Raw genomic sequence first — 16,096 nt, forward strand, 5'->3', positions numbered from 1 at the left:
TTATGTACAGACTTGTCACAGACTGCTGGGCTCCTGTGCAGACTTGTTACTGTATCCACTGAGCTCCTGACACACTTGCCTTAAGGACTAAACTTGTGTGCAAAAAAACTGCAGCCTCCTCAACAACAGAGAAATTTTACATGTTTCTCATTTTATTTTATTTTTTTTTCATTTTTAACTTGTAATAATGTGCTACTTAATTGAGAATAAAGCAAGATGTAAATGGTCAATTTTTTAACATAGAACTAAAGCAAAAACCACTATTTTTTAATATTTTATTATCAAAATAAGCAATACTAACTAAATATTGGGTAGTAGTATTAACTAAATGTAGGTTACAACTAAATTTTATTACAGTGAAACAATAAACCATTTATACAGGCAACAACCATACCATCAATTGTAGTGTAATTACTTCCTCATTTCCAAAAATTCGTATCTTTGTTCATGGTCAAATATCTATGTTCAAATTTTTACAGTACTTTGCCATCATATAGTCATACAAAATGTGTAAAAATCAAATTTTTACATTCAGTCCCACAAGAGATAACTGGCCCCAAACCTTTAAAAAAAAAAAAAAAAAAAAAAAAAAAAAAAAAAAAAAAAAAAAAAAAAAAAAAAAAAAAAAAATCGAAATTTTTAAATTTCAAAAATTTATACAAAATTAAGGAAACATTTGTCACTGTTCTTGCTCTATATAATGCTAGCATTTTATATCTAAATAGAGAAAAAATGCACTCTGATAAATCACTCCTTGGTTAGTTTTGGCTCTAAAAAAGGGATTTTCTAAATTTTCAGTACCAAATTTTGGAGGTCATTTTGACTGGTTATTTTTGAATTTAGGGTATTTTAGGAAATTAACAATGTCACAGAGGAATATTTTCTAAAAACAGTCATGGCAACTGCAATGTTGTAACTTAACTCAGTGCAGAGATATTCTAATTAATGGCAACATCTCCAAATTGAAAAACCGTCATGTGGTTACAAATAAATATAGCCGCCTTTCAGTAAGGGTGAAAGATAAAGTATTATTAAAAACTGTTTTGAACTTATCAGTTATAGGGTAATCACATATAAAAAATCAAAATATTTAAAAATGCTCAAGCAACCCTCATTGGATCATTTCATATGGATTGACCCAAGAACAAAAGACAAGAACGAAATTATTTCATTCACAGGTTGTCACTGTGCAGGAAATACGGGCAATGCCAAAATCGGATCATTTGCACTGTAAAACTATACCCCATTTTAGAGAGAAAGCAGTAGAATAAATCATGCCAGATTATTACTGTAAGAGGAGAGGAAACGCACTGTAGTAATCAATATTTATGGCAAGTTTATATTCTTAAATGGGAGTAGAAGCGAGAGTGAATGTGTATAGCTCCACACTTCATAGCAAACATAAATACATGCTTCTGTTGACAAATGGACAAAAAATCCCCACACAATTATTTGCTTTTAGGAAACAGTATGAACGTAAGATTAGTTTAGCATTTTTTACTGGATCTTTATACTTACGTACTCTGCTGCCTATAATTATTGTCTACCACTGCATCACACTACGTTTCTGAAACCTGGTAACCTATTAAGAGTCCTTAGAAACATAAAACATGAGAAATGCGCTGCCAACTTTCTACAGTTCTTAAAAGTCACAAATTTCTTTTGCCGTGCACACCCCCATTTGTAAAGTAAGACAGGTACTCGCTAGATGCCTCAGTCAACCACTCAGTTCACACGCCACACAGTTGCTACTATTGCAATGGACGATGGGGGGTGGGGGGTGGGGGGAGGGGGGGGGGGGGAATGCTGTGTCAAACAAGGTATAGAGCTGAGAGCCGATTACTGTCTGATACATATCACACACACTGTGGATGGTGACCAAACTGAGGATTTCTCATCAGGTCAGATGCAGTACATTATCTCAGATGAAGAGACACACAGAGAAGGCTTGTACCAGGAAGCCAGATGAAGCTCCATCAGTAAACACTTCCGGGCTAAGTTGCCGTGGTCGATCTGTAGAACTACTTCTCCCTGACGTTTCATTCTCAACTAAGGAGAACATCTTCCGAGGTGAGTCAACGACTGGCTGCTAGGAGCTGGGGCCGCTGCTTATATGGATATCGTAGGGGGCGCCACCACACGTCACGTGGCGTCGATGTGCAGCTATCTCTGGCTATCGTCTGTTCTCTCGATTGCAGGCAATCGATTGTCACGTGATTGATGCAACGTCGACCGCCATATCTTATCCAATTTTAAGCCTTCTTCTTTACAATTGAAATTGTATTCATGTTTGTGGATTTCAATTGCCTCTCTATACATACATGTATAAGAAACGCAGTCAGTGTGTAAAGGAGGCAACTTACAAATCACTTATTTGCTCCATTTTAGAATACAGCTCGAGTGTGTGGGACCTGCACCAAACGGGAGGAAGAAGGGCACCAGGAACAGTCACAGTTGGGAGAGCATCACAGAAAAGCTGAAAAATCTGAATAGGCAGGCACTTCGCAATAGACTGATTATCCATCAAATGTGTTCTTACAGAGTTTCAAGAGACAACACCAAGTGAATAATCTACTAATATACTTCAGCCCTCTACGTATCACTTCCACAGGATACACAAAGATGAGACAGGACTAATCTTAGTAAATACCGAAAGGTTTTTAAGCAGCCGATCTTGCTACGACAGGACAATTGTAACTGGAATCGGTAAATACCTCAGCGTAACTGTTTGTGGGGATACAAAATGAAATGGTCACGTATGCTCATTGGCAGCATGAACGGGCACAAGTTTGTTTGCCCAAGAGATAGCATCACAGATATAATGGAAAATGAAAAAAAACCTATTTACAAAGTTTTGAGGACTAGCATTAATGGCAGCTGTATGAACGTACTGCAGCCCAACACGTCTTACTCCTGTTGGGACAGTGAAGATGAGATTAGATTAACTGCTATGTGCAAACAGGCACTTAAGCAATCAGTCTTTCTGCACTTCGTACCCAAACAGAATGGGGAAAAAATGTAATATTCAGTCGAGTACCCCCTGGCATGCATTTCACATCGGTTTCGAGAGAACAGCTGTAGCACGAGATGTATGCATCAGCTCCATTCCTGAGTGAACAGAGGTCTGGCATTCGGCTTGCTGTGTAATGAAATGCAGGATTGCAGACAGTGTTTGTGACAGAAGTGGGAATACCCCAGCCTTACCTCAGACGGGCACTCCTCGACAATCCCACTGTCCGAGTCCCGGCCCCACTCCTCTGCCTCATACTTCACTGCTGTGTTTGGCGCAAACTGAAAACAAACAAAAGCAAAGTTCACTTGAGAAAAACTATAAAACTGTCACAAAACTTCAGGCCGCTACTTACATTTAGAAGGCAACATTTTTACACGGGAGAGAGGGGGGATAGGTGTGCTGGGTATGGTATCAGCTTTTTTGGAACTACCAGTCAGTGGTTCGGATTAGGTTAGGATCTTGGGCATCACAGGCTGCAACCATTTACCCTTGTGGGCCCTTGTTTGTGAGTAAAAAATGAAAAAGAATTTCTCGCAGTCTACTGCAGCCTCAAATATAACACCTAATTTCAAAATGGCTCTGTAGCGTACGGGTTACGTTACTTAACTGATGTGCTGTTGGGTGCTATCTACTTTTCTTAGATATTTATCAAGAGTTGAAGAGGCTATTGTAGCAATCATTGAGGGAACAGGGTTCAACCAACTGCAGATTGTGGCAGACGTTGGAACGAATTATGCCTGTCGTCTGGCCTTCGAGGTCATTCTCGGGTCATTGCAGCGACTGACAGGGAAGGTTGAGAAGACCAGCCTTGCACGTGGAGTTTCAAAGACATTCACAATTCACAATATTGTCTCCAGATTTGATTGTGGCCCCTCGGTTCCGATTTGAGTGGAAGGACTGAACCACAGACTTTGAATGTTGTACGACGAGTCAGGCTGCCACTTCCTGGACTTGCGTCATAAGGCTGTGAACTGTAGGGTCCCCTTAAATATGTCAGGTGCACACTACACATCAGAGGCTGCTACTCTGGTAGCTGACTGTGTGTGGAGTGCACACAAGGGTTCTTAGATTAGGCAACTCTCCATCCAAACCAGATAACACAGCTGTGGGAAATCCAGAAGTATCAGTGTAAGACTGAAAGAAATTACTCCCACAGGTGAGTTTTACAATCCTAATGGTAAATCACCATAGACAGCATTCACAAGACAGTACCAGAATTTGAAGTGGTCGTGAAAAGCAGTGAAGCTCCCATAATACTAGGTACAGAAAGCCGACTGAAACCTGAAATTGATAGTAGTGAGATTTGTGCAGAAAATTTAAGCGTATATTGAAAGGATAGACAAATGGGAAATGGAGGTGCTGTATTTGTCACAGTAGACAAGTAACTCAAATGGATTGAGACAGAAACTGAAGCTGCATGTGAAATCGCTTGGGCAGGGGTGAGCATAAAATGATAATTAGATCATTCTATTGCCCACGAGACATGTCTCATGAAGTAATGGAGAAAACATCAGTTCACTTGTACCTAAGTTACGCAATAATACTGCAATCATCGGTGGAGCCTTTAATCATCCAACAATTAATTGGGAAAATTACAGTTTAATTAGTGGTAAATGAGATAAGATATCCTGTGAAACTTTACAAAATGCCATCTCTGAAAGCTACTTACAATAGATGGTCAGGAACCTCACTCATGACGGAAATACATTGGATTTAATGGCAACAAATAGACCTGACCTCTTTGAGGATGTCCACATCAACACTGGTATCAGTGGCCATGACATGGCTGTGGCTACGCTGATTACCAAAGTGCAAAGGACAATTAAAACAAGCAGAAAGATATATATGTTCTGTAAAATAGATAAAAAGTCAATAGTGTCATATCTCAATGAGAAATTTCAAAACTTTCAGCACAGGGCAGGAGCATGTAGAGGAAACCTGGCTCAAGTTTAAAAGAATAGCAGACAGTGCACTGGATAGATATGTACCCAGAAGAACAGTTCACAGCACTAAGCAACAATGAATTTGCTACTGGGTGAAAATAACACAAGTAAGAGAGAGCGCTGATTTTGATTTTGCAATCAGAGATGTTGTAGGGCGTGTGGATTTAAAGTCATAGGTGAAAGCCTGTACACAGATTAATATGTAGCTGCATCAACGAGCCGTGTTTGATATACGATTGTGTGAATGTGTATTCTCCAGGTTCCTCTGATTTATGCGTCTGTGGAACGATAAGTGTGCAGTAGTACTAACAAATAGGCAGACTCTGACAAGTTCTAATTAGTCCGTGAGAAGTTCTAACTTGTCAGCGAGCTACAGCATGCAGGCGGGTTCCAATATTTTGTAAAATTAGTCCCTGTGCAATTTCTCCCATTCGTCCATTTGTCTGATTCAGAGGTGACTAGAGAGTAGTTTGTGCTACTGTGGTTCTCTGTTTTGTTAATCAACAGTCACAGTAACATGCATTTAAATGATTTCGTATAAGAGAATTTGGTATCTCATGATTTAGTAAATGAAAGATGAATAGGTTGAGTTGTGTGAACTGTCTGGACTGATTTTGCTATATCTGCAGCTTGTTTACGTGAAATCTGAGATCAAACAAAATCGAGGACTCCTCATTTCTGTTGCAACATCTACTACTGCTGCTTAACCCAGTCGTTAAATGGTAAGCGAATTCGAATGCCTTTTACTTTTTCCACAATTTGGTGGGAGCAGGAAGTTCACCACTCAGATTAATATTTCTGCCTGACCACCCTCATATCCGGGTTCAGCAGGAAGAACAAGTCAAAAATCGTGTACACAGATTGGCAGTCTGCTCTAAAGCCAGCCTGTGGCGAATGGAGCAGATTACCCAGTACCAATTCCTCCTCCATTCAATGCAAGGAAAATCAAAGAAAGTGATACTGAAGGTAATGATAGTGATGCCGGAGCTATGGAACTGTTGGGTTCCAGACTAAAGGAGTGAAGAGATGTACAGTTACGCATTCTCGAGATTGTCGCATGAAATTCACAGCATGTCGAACATGGTGTTGTGATGTAACATGACATGACAGGTTTCGTAAAGGAACTGGATAACAAATACGTGGTGGAGGACTGGAGACTTCTGGTGACTCTAGCTTGAGCAGTCTCAAAGCTGAACTACTACACAATGTAAACCATCAATTCCTGTCACTCGCGCCATGGGAATGAATGAAACCTATGAAACAGTTAACACTCTCTAGATGCTGGTAAAGTACTCTGAGCATAACTGGAATACTTGCGGTGATTTGAAGGTTGTAGCCCTTCTGTCAAGAAGGCAGACTGGGTATACAAAGCTCACGTGCTTTCTTTGTCTGTCGAATAGTCACGATGACAAGAATCATTACATAGTGAAAAATGGAGCACCCAGAAACTTACCAGTAGTCAGATGGCACATTGTTCAACATGTGCCTCTTGTGGATATTAATAAGATTTACCTTCCTGCACTCCATATCAAACTGGGTTTTGTGAAACAGTTTGTTGCAGCGACGGATAAAACAAATCATGATTCTCATTACCTAAAAGGCAAGTTTGGAAAGATTTATTTATTTATTTATTCTTTGCCCATGGACTCCAGCTGAAAATCCAGCTGACAGTATTGGGTGTGTCATACAATAGGCTATTAACATCAAACTTGGTTTGGTTATATATAAATAAACAAATAATTAAACAAAAATTGTCTATAAGCATACAAAGGTATTACACGTTTCACATTATATATACACACAAATCCAAACAACATACAGAAATGATAATTTTTAAAGGTACATTTCAGTAATGATATAACATATTTAAACACCATCTTAGTATTCACTCAAACTGTATACACATTTCTCTGTGAGATATAGTTTCAAACGATTTTTAAAACATTTTAGGTCTGTTTCTTCTCTAATGATTTTGCCTGCTTCTTCAGGGGCAGTCAGACAGTTTTAGATTTCTGTTTATCATTTCCTCTTGTACCGTGTTTGTGTACATCTTTATTTAGGAGGTATTTATCGCTTGACCTTACTACCATTATGATTTGGTATATGTACAGTGAATATACTGTCATAATATTATAGAGTACAAAAGCTAGCCTACAGGTCTGTCTTGGTGGTATTTTTGCAATGCCCCTCACTGCCCTTTTGTGAATTGTGAATATTCTTTTTTTAAGTAGTCAGCTTGTGCACTTCCCACCATATGAACTGAATAAGACAAATGGGGGAAGACAAGTCCATAATACACTGATCTGAGGACTTTATCATCCACAGTCTTTGCTGTTTTATGCACGATGAAGATCTGTTTGTTTATCTTTTTACACAGTGCATCTATGTGCTCCCCCCATGCCAAATGTTTGCCTATTATAGTTCCTAGAAAGTTTGTGCTGGTTACTTCTTTAATACTCTTTCCATTTATATTAACATTTATATAATAACTTTCACTATGCTTGGTCTGAAATACTACATTCATTGTTTTAGACTGATTCGTAAACAGGTTGTTTTGTGTTAAATATTTATTTGCATTTTCGATATTCAGGAGTGCTTCCTTCTCAAGCTCCTCCTTTGTGTCAGCTGTGCAAATGATTGTTGTGTCATCAGCATACATTATAAGTTTCTGATTTATATAGCTAGGGAAGTAATTTACGTAGAGTATAAATAGTTTCTGATCTGTAGTTTGCTATATTTCCCCCACTAGTATGTCTGATTTGTGTGCATTGTTTCCTATTTGTAATGTATGTCATAGCATTTTCCTCTAATTCCATACTGATATAATTTCATCATTAATTTTGAGTTGTTCACACAATCAAATGCCTTAGATAGGTCCATAAAAATCCTACAAGTCTTTTGTTGCCTGTCAAGTAAATTAAGAATGTGCTCAATTATATCTGTCGATGCTGTTTTTGTTGACTTCCCTTTTCAGAAACCATGTTGTGATGAATGCACTATACTGTACTTTGTTATAAAACTTACAATTCTATTCTTTATTATCATTTCATAGATTTTAGCAAATGTTGAGATCAATGATAATGGCCAGTAATTTCCTGATTCATCCCTGTTCCCTTTCTTAAATATTGGCTTCACTTTACTTACTTTCAGTGAATCTGTAAATATACCTTCTTCTATCGCAGCATTCAGCATGTTTGTCAATGGTTTTAATATACATTCTCTGCATTCCTTTATGAGATGTGACGTGACACCATCCAAGCCAGATGAATGTTTAATTTTAAGTTGTTTTATTAGGTTTGACACTTCTGTATCTGTTGTAGGTATGAAAACCATAGTATGATTTGTATGTGAGGGGGTTTAACAATTTACTTACTGCATTTGTTTTATTTTGTCTTATTAATTCGTCTGCTACAGTAATATAATATCTGTTAAAAGTATTCGCTACTTCCAGAGGGTTTGCGTTGCTTTTCCCACTCATCAGTGGGCAGATGTCCTCTGCCCGATTTGTTACTTTTCCTCTCTCTTCATTAATGAAAGACCATAAACCTTTTGAGTAGTTCTTTCCCTTATCTATAGACATCCTGATGAATGATGCTTTAGTTTCTCTGATAAAACTACAGTACTCTTTATTTTTTATTTTATACAGTGTGTTGTAGGCCTCAGTTTTTGAGAGGTCATAATACACTCTCAGATTATTTCTGGCATGGATTACTTCTCCAGTCACCCAGTTTTTTGTTGTTGTTGCTTTTTGACAAGCCTTTTACTAACAGGACATGTAACATCATAGTAATAATCGAATAAAGAAAAAAAACTGGTTCCATTTGGTGTTTGCATCTTTAGCTGCATATATTGTTTCCCAGTTTTCTGCCTCTAACATCTTTTTTAGCAGATTTATGTAATGTGGGTAGTTCTGTCTTCTCATCTCCCATATCTTCTGCACTGAATCACTAGTCTTTATATTTATGTCTATCATGATTGCAAAATGGTCTGCTGATGAGGAGTTTATTACCTGTGCGTCACAACAGCATGTAGGAATATTTGTTATTACATGATCAATTATAGTTTCACTATGCTTTGTTACTCTGGTTGGTTTATCTGTTTTTAATTTTAGATTGTATATGCTCAATAAGTCCAGCAGGGTCTTAGTACTGACTGTATTTTTACTTGTGTCTATGTTCAGATCTCCTATGATGATCAAATGAGCATATGTTTTTGAGAGGTGTTGGATTATATCTTCCAGCTGTTCAAAGAAGGTGATTGATACAAACCTAACACACAACATAAATTCCCAGCAATTTTAGTTTCCAGTGCTGTAGCTTCAAAGCTCAATTGTAAGATGAAAACTGATGCAAAATTGAAAGCAGGACCCTTCATTGGACCAAAAAAGCAAAAGTTGATTCGAGATCCACAATTCAAGTTGGAGTTCACAGAATTAGAAACAGTAGCTTGGGATGCATTTGTGCTTGTCGTGTACAACTTTCTTGGAAACCACAGAGCAGACAACTATGCAGAAACTGTGGACAATTTGCTAACACAGGGTGTATATGTGGACAAGGAAGAAAAATTTCCGGATTTCCCGGTTAATAATACACTTTCTCCCAGGTGAAAACACTCTTTTTCCTTGTTACATGACAGTATATATTCCCTTATGAATTCTTTGAATGGTTATACATGGTTATACATGGGTGTAGCATTTCCCAGCACTTCAGAAAATGAAACTTAGAGAAAAAGACACGTTTTGGAAATATCTTTTATGTACAGCAACATGTACGTTGCGGATTTTCTTATTACGAATGTATACATTGGAATTCCACCAAACACCGCATTTACTCTCTGAATCATTGAATGGAGATTGCGATGCGTTTCTGTAAGCCAGTGATCTTGGCAGCCAATGACAGCGGATATTCAGAGCGTAGGACACGTGATGTAATCAGCCAACAGCAACATCACTGTTACGTAGCATGAACACACAAACAGGGAAAGTTAATAGTTTAAATTAATTGACATAGTGTTGCTACAAGAAAAGCAAAGTTTTCACATATAATATTGGCCTCTAAGGCTAATAAGGTGCAAGAGAAGGTAAGATTTCGCATATAATGTTGATCTTTTTTTGTGCATGTTACACTTTAAGATATATCAAACAAAAGTGGCAGCAAAATTTTTAATAACGACATAAATGTCTGATCTTCAGGGTTTGAAATTCTTCTACATAGCTCGTCATCAAAGAGCTGATTTTTAAATGAGATTCAAACACTCTGTGATTTAAGAAATTAATGGTACATTCTCGCACATAGTTCAACTTACGTAAAAGGATATTTACTTTGAAAGTAATGCTTTTCAAACCAGCATTCGCAATATTTTCCTGTGCCCTGTGAGAAATAGGTTCATCGCAGCAGCTGCCAGAGAGCGCAGACAACAGGCGACACCGTGCTTGTGCATGTACCATGACGCAGGAAGCCCATATGTACGTACGTGTAAAACATTAAAAGTTCCTACATTATGTCATAAAAAAAAAAAAAAACAAGGTATCAGAGGATAGTCCAAGAGCATCGGAATTTTGTGAACCATATTAAAATGTGCACATTTAAAGTGCATACTTAATGTGCACATTTGTATGATGGTTCAAATGGTTCTGAGCACTATGGGACTTAACATCTATGGTCATCAGTCCCCTAGCACTTAGAACTACTTAAACCTAACTAACATAAGGACATCACAGAACACCCAGTCATCACGAGGCAGAGAAAATCCCTGACCCCACCGCGAATCGAACTCGTGAACCCAGGCGCGGGAAGCGAGAATGCTACTGCACGACCACGAGCTGCGGACCACATTCGTATGTCCAGATTCACAATGAAGTAGACCTCGACCTGATATTAAGCTTTTCAGTGTGGTTTTTGCAACGTAAATTTTCTTGGAGCACAATTACTGTATTGTATCTTATTTGGTTCTTTATTATGGCATAATGACATATGTGCTAGAACATGAAAACATGCACTTGAAATGCAACGAACAGTTGAAATTAGCCAGTACTGTGGAATTAAACATTTCGTTTAAATACATTGACTGCCTCTGCGGAAAAGGTTAATAAAAGTCAAACAGACAAAAATAGCTTCATTGTTCTGCAAGGCAATTAACGCTCGACAGTCAGAAAGCTGGAAATAAAATAAAATCTGAAACTAATGACATATTTTAGCCTTCCGTAATTATGTCAATCAATTTTAATTCACCATCAGCTCCCGGACACAGATATCATTTTGTTTTCATTTGACGTGAGAGTAAACGAAGGGGAAATAGCAAAATCGCTAAATGTAAACACGGGTCACGTGGAGACTACCCACTATAACTCAGACTGCTCTGCACATCAGCCTCGAATCTACAATATTTGCGAGCCAGATCAATACTTAAAAAAAAAAAAAAAAAATTTTTTTTAAATATGTTAATCTTGTAGCGCACATCTTTCTGAAAAGTCTAAAACATAAAACATATGTGTTAGAGGAAATGTAAGATACATTATTTGGTCGTAAGTGTGCCAAAGTGCAATTCCACGCCTCTTCATAAAGCATTCTTCTATCGCACACGTCATGTATTTCGCTCTGTGGAATTGAAACGTGTATATTTTGTAATGGATGCCATAAAACCATATTCAGTCCGGGGAAAACTGAAATGCCCTGTGGTGCCTATCCAGCTCCCAGTCGGCTGGTTTGACATCCTGCCCCCCCCCCCTTTTTTTTTAAAAAAAATCTCGCAATAAATAGCGGATGAGATTATTTGTAATTGGGAGAACATGAACGCTTCAGAAAATTTGCACTCTTTATTGCCTATTAGCTAATAACTTGCTGTTATGTGTGACATAGAATTACTCATCTTGCTACAGCTTTACATGGTGTGGTTTCCTTTTTGCGAAAGAATCTATTACCTCATCAAAGTTCGTCAAACGTTTCGCTACATGAAAAACCGAAATGTCGTTATCTAAGACTGGAAAAGCTGTTAACACAAATAATACCCAAGACTGGTGTTCCTCAATCTGATTACGTCTATTTTTTTCACTGTCTGCTAGATAAAACAAAATAGGCCTTTCTAATATTGGAGAACTTTTGTAAGACACCAAATAAATGAGACTGTTTTGGCACAAATGGCCATTTTTCTAACACGACAGAATATAATTCATGAAGTGCCAATATCAAATGCCTATTAGGCGTACTACAAGCAAAAAGCTTTATGTTAGGAAATAGTTTCACATTTCATTCACACGCACCAGCTTCTCAAGCATGAGATCTAAATGTAGTATTAAGACATTTTTATATGAATTTGGAATCGTCTTATTCTTCCATAATTTGTGAGATGTCCCCAATCCTTCTCCTTCCTCATTCTAATAAAAAATCTTGTCATCACCAATTCTACAGCTATTCCTGCCACTGTCGAAATTTGTCCTGTGATTAATTTCACTAACCCTGCCAGAATCGCAGGTTCAGTTATCCCGCAATGGTTTTTTGGTTAGGCGTTATTACATGTCCGTACAACACATTCTCCGCGTTACTTCCAGAATAGAACTTAGGCGGCTGCAAGCTGGGGACTTTACAACTGGTCCTTACTAATGTAGCCATCTGGCCAAAATTTTTTTGTCAAAATTTCATTTTCTTGGGTACACCGAGAAGATAGTACGTAATCTTTCTCACCTGTTATTCCTGTCAGTCGTTTATTCCCATTCTGGACTTCACTAGTAATTATAACAACGCTGATCATTCGCAAAGCCAATCACCCACATAATCAGACACCGATTGGCATTCATCCGTTCAGCTTTACTCCGCTCAGCTCGTATAGCCCTGTTCCCTTTTGCCTGCGGAAAGTTGCGATGAGGATTCTCCTGACAGAGACATCACGTACACTATGCACGCTTTCAAAAATCAACTTATGATTCATTCAGAAATCAACTTAAATTGTGTTCAAAAAGCAACAGGGAAACGTTTGAAAATCATATGAATAACCGATAGACAAACGTGCACTGGATGCTAGGCGCTTTTTTCCCCCTCAAGAATATGAATTTGGCACCCCCTTTTCCCAGTAGCATCTAGCTGCTTGCTGCGACTGCTTGCACAGCCAATAGCCATATTCCTGTAGCCAGAGCGGGAGAATCTACTGCTCAAATGCGACTTAACTGTGTATGCGCAGGAGCCCGCTCGTAACTGCTAGAACGAATCTAATGTAAACAGTTGTGACTTCACGCTCATCGGAGGCAATTTGTTGTTATGAAGGATTGCAAAATCTTCCTAAAGCCTTTGACACACTTTGCTGTAAAAAAACGTTACCAACAGCCCCGGACATTTGCACAAGCCTCGTCCATTTACCCCCCCCCACACCAACCAAGAGCGCATCAATATGATCTTTGGTCGTCGCCCACATGGTCCGGCTTCTTTGTTAGTGAGTTTGCTGCATTTGCTTATTCACAGTGTTTCTCAGTGTTTGCGTTTGCCTTCACAGCGTTTGTAGTGATTTGCAAAGTGAGCATTTGTTTATTCGCCCTTTCTCACAGCGTGTTCGCCGTTTCTTGCAGTGTGAGCGTTTGTTCTTCGCTTTTTGTAGAGTGAGAATTTGCTTGTTCCCCGCCTTTTGCAGTTCACGTGTTTTTGTTCGTCATTTTTTGAGTTTTACCGCGGTTGTTCATATTAGCAGTGTTGTGCTGTTAGTACTTCTAAGCAGTTTGTGTGATTAAAACATTTAAAATGAATAGTTTTAAGTGTGAATTTTGTGGAAATGAATTCTGTTATCGGAGGAGCCTGAGGCGGCATATTTCCATAGCGCACCCACAGCAGCTGTACGAAATCGTACCTCATGTTACAAATAATGAACCTTCATGTTCCTATGAGTGCTACATATGCGACAAGAGTTTTACTTGGAAAAGAAGTTTGAAACGCCACCAACAAGACGTTCATGGCATAATGAAACAGCAGAAGAGGTTGAAATGTATGATGTGCACATTTGAAGCCGAGTCAAAAAAGTGTGGGATTGAACATTTCCAAACCGCCCACCAAATACATGTGAAATCTGAAGATCTGGAGTTCTCTAGTTAAAGTGTATTTTTGAAGTGGAAAGTAGAAATTGAACACTCTACACAATCCAAATTCATGAAACAACATGGCATTAAGTTTGGTGATGATTACTCAACCTGTACGTATATTTGCCATCATTCAGGTCAGTTTGTTTCCAAAGGTGAAGGGATGAGACACTTAAAAATGGTAGGTAGTAACAAAATTGGTACAAAGTGCCTGCAGAGATGAAAGTCCTCTATAAGGAAGGAAAGTGCCTTGTTAATTTTGTGTGCACTTATGTTGGGCACGATCTAGACTTAAGTCATTTGAATCTGACACCACAAGAACGTGAGACCTTAGCTGCAGACATTGCTGTAGGAATTCCCTTTCCTGTTGTTCTAGACAAAATTTGAGCAACTGCGCAGGATTCAAATTTGGAGAGAGTACATCTCACAACTATGCAGGACTTGCACAACATTGCAGCTTCTTCTAATTTGGCCTCAAAGTCAGTCAGAAATCAAAATGATGCCATCAGTGTCGAAGCGTGGGCACAAGAAGTGAAGGAAAGTGATAATCCGTGTCTGTTATTTTATAAGCCACAAGAAATTATTGCTGACCATTACACAGAATTGAGAAGAGAGGATTTTATGTTAGTGATAATGAACACTGTACAAGGTGAATTATTGTCTAAATATGGAAATGACTATATTTCTGTTGATGGGACTCATGGTCTAAATGGCTATGATTTTGAGCTTACCACGATAACAGTACTGGATGATATGAGGCAAGGTTTTCTATGCGCCTTCCTCATTTCCAACAGAAATAACAGTGATGTGTTAAATACACTCCTAGAAATGGAAAAAAGAACACATTGACACCGGTGTGTCAGACCCACCATACTTGCTCCGGACACTGCGAGAGGGCTGTACAAGCAATGATCACACGCACGGCACAGCGGACACACCAGGAACCGCGGTGTTGGCCGTCGAATGGCGCTAGCTGCGCAGCATTTGTGCACCGCCGCCGTCAGTGTCAGCCAGTTTGCCGTGGCATACGGAGCTCCATCGCAGTCTTTAACACTGGTAGCATGTCGCGACAGCGTGGACGTGAACCGTATGTGCAGTTGACGGACTTTGAGCGAGGGCGTATAGTGGGCATGCGGGAGGCCGGGTGGACGTACCGCCGAATTGCTCAACACGTGGGGCGTGGGGTCTCCACAGTACATCGATGTTGTCGCCAGTGGTCGGCGGAAGGTACACGTGCTCGTCGACCTGGGACTGGACCGCAGCGACGCACGGATGCACGCCAAGACCGTAGGATCCTACGCAGTGCCGTAGGGGACCGCACCGCCACTTCCCAGCAAATTAGGGACACTGTTGCTCCTGGGGTATCGGCGAGGACCATTCCCATTCGCAACCGTCTCCATGAAGCTGGGCTACAGTCCCGCACACCGTTAGGCCGTCTTCCGCTCACGCCCCAACATCGTGCAGCCCGCCTCCAGTGGTGTCGCGACAGGCGTGAATGGAGGGACGAATGGAGACGTGTCGTCTTCAGCGATGAGAGTCGCTTCTGCCTTGGTGCCAATGATGGTCGTATGCGTGTTTGGCGCCATGCAGGTGAGCGCCACAATCAGGACTGCATACGACCGAGGCACACAGGGCCAACACCCGGCATCATGGTGTGGGGAGCGATCTCCTACACTGGCCGTACACCACTGGTGATCGTCGAGGGGACACTGAATAGTGCACGGTACATCCAAACCGTCATCGAACCCATCGTTCTACCATTCCTAGACCGGCAAGGGAACTTGCTGTTCCAACAGGACAATGCACGTCCGCATGTATCCCGTGCCACCCAACGTGCTCTAGAAGGTGTAAGGCAACTACCCTGGCCAGCAAGATCTCCGAATCTGTCCCCCATTGAGCATGTTTGGGACTGGATGAAGCGTCGTCTCACGCGGTCTGCACGTCCAGAACGAACGCTGGTCCAACTGAGGCGCCAGGTGGAAATGGCATGGCAAGCCGTTCCACAGGACTACATCCAGCATCTCTACGATCGTGTCCTTGGGAGAATAGCAGCCTGCATTGCTGCGAAAGGTGGATATACACTGT

General features: G+C 40.0%; 1 protein-coding gene across 1 annotated transcript in view; it reads right to left on the bottom strand.

Moving 5' to 3' along the window:
* LOC124616658 (hypermethylated in cancer 1 protein-like) overlaps window positions 1-16,096 on the bottom strand; it is a 410,590-nt gene that overhangs the window by 302,174 nt on the left and 92,320 nt on the right. Inside the window, exon 5 of the mRNA XM_047144986.1 lies at window positions 3,205-3,291. Within this exon, the coding sequence (XP_047000942.1) occupies window positions 3,205-3,291 (87 nt within the window). The remainder of the gene's footprint in view (window positions 1-3,204; window positions 3,292-16,096) is intronic.

The sequence above is a fragment of the Schistocerca americana genome, chromosome 5 (genome assembly GCF_021461395.2).
Source record: "Schistocerca americana isolate TAMUIC-IGC-003095 chromosome 5, iqSchAmer2.1, whole genome shotgun sequence".
Lineage (NCBI taxonomy): Eukaryota > Metazoa > Arthropoda > Insecta > Orthoptera > Acrididae > Schistocerca > Schistocerca americana.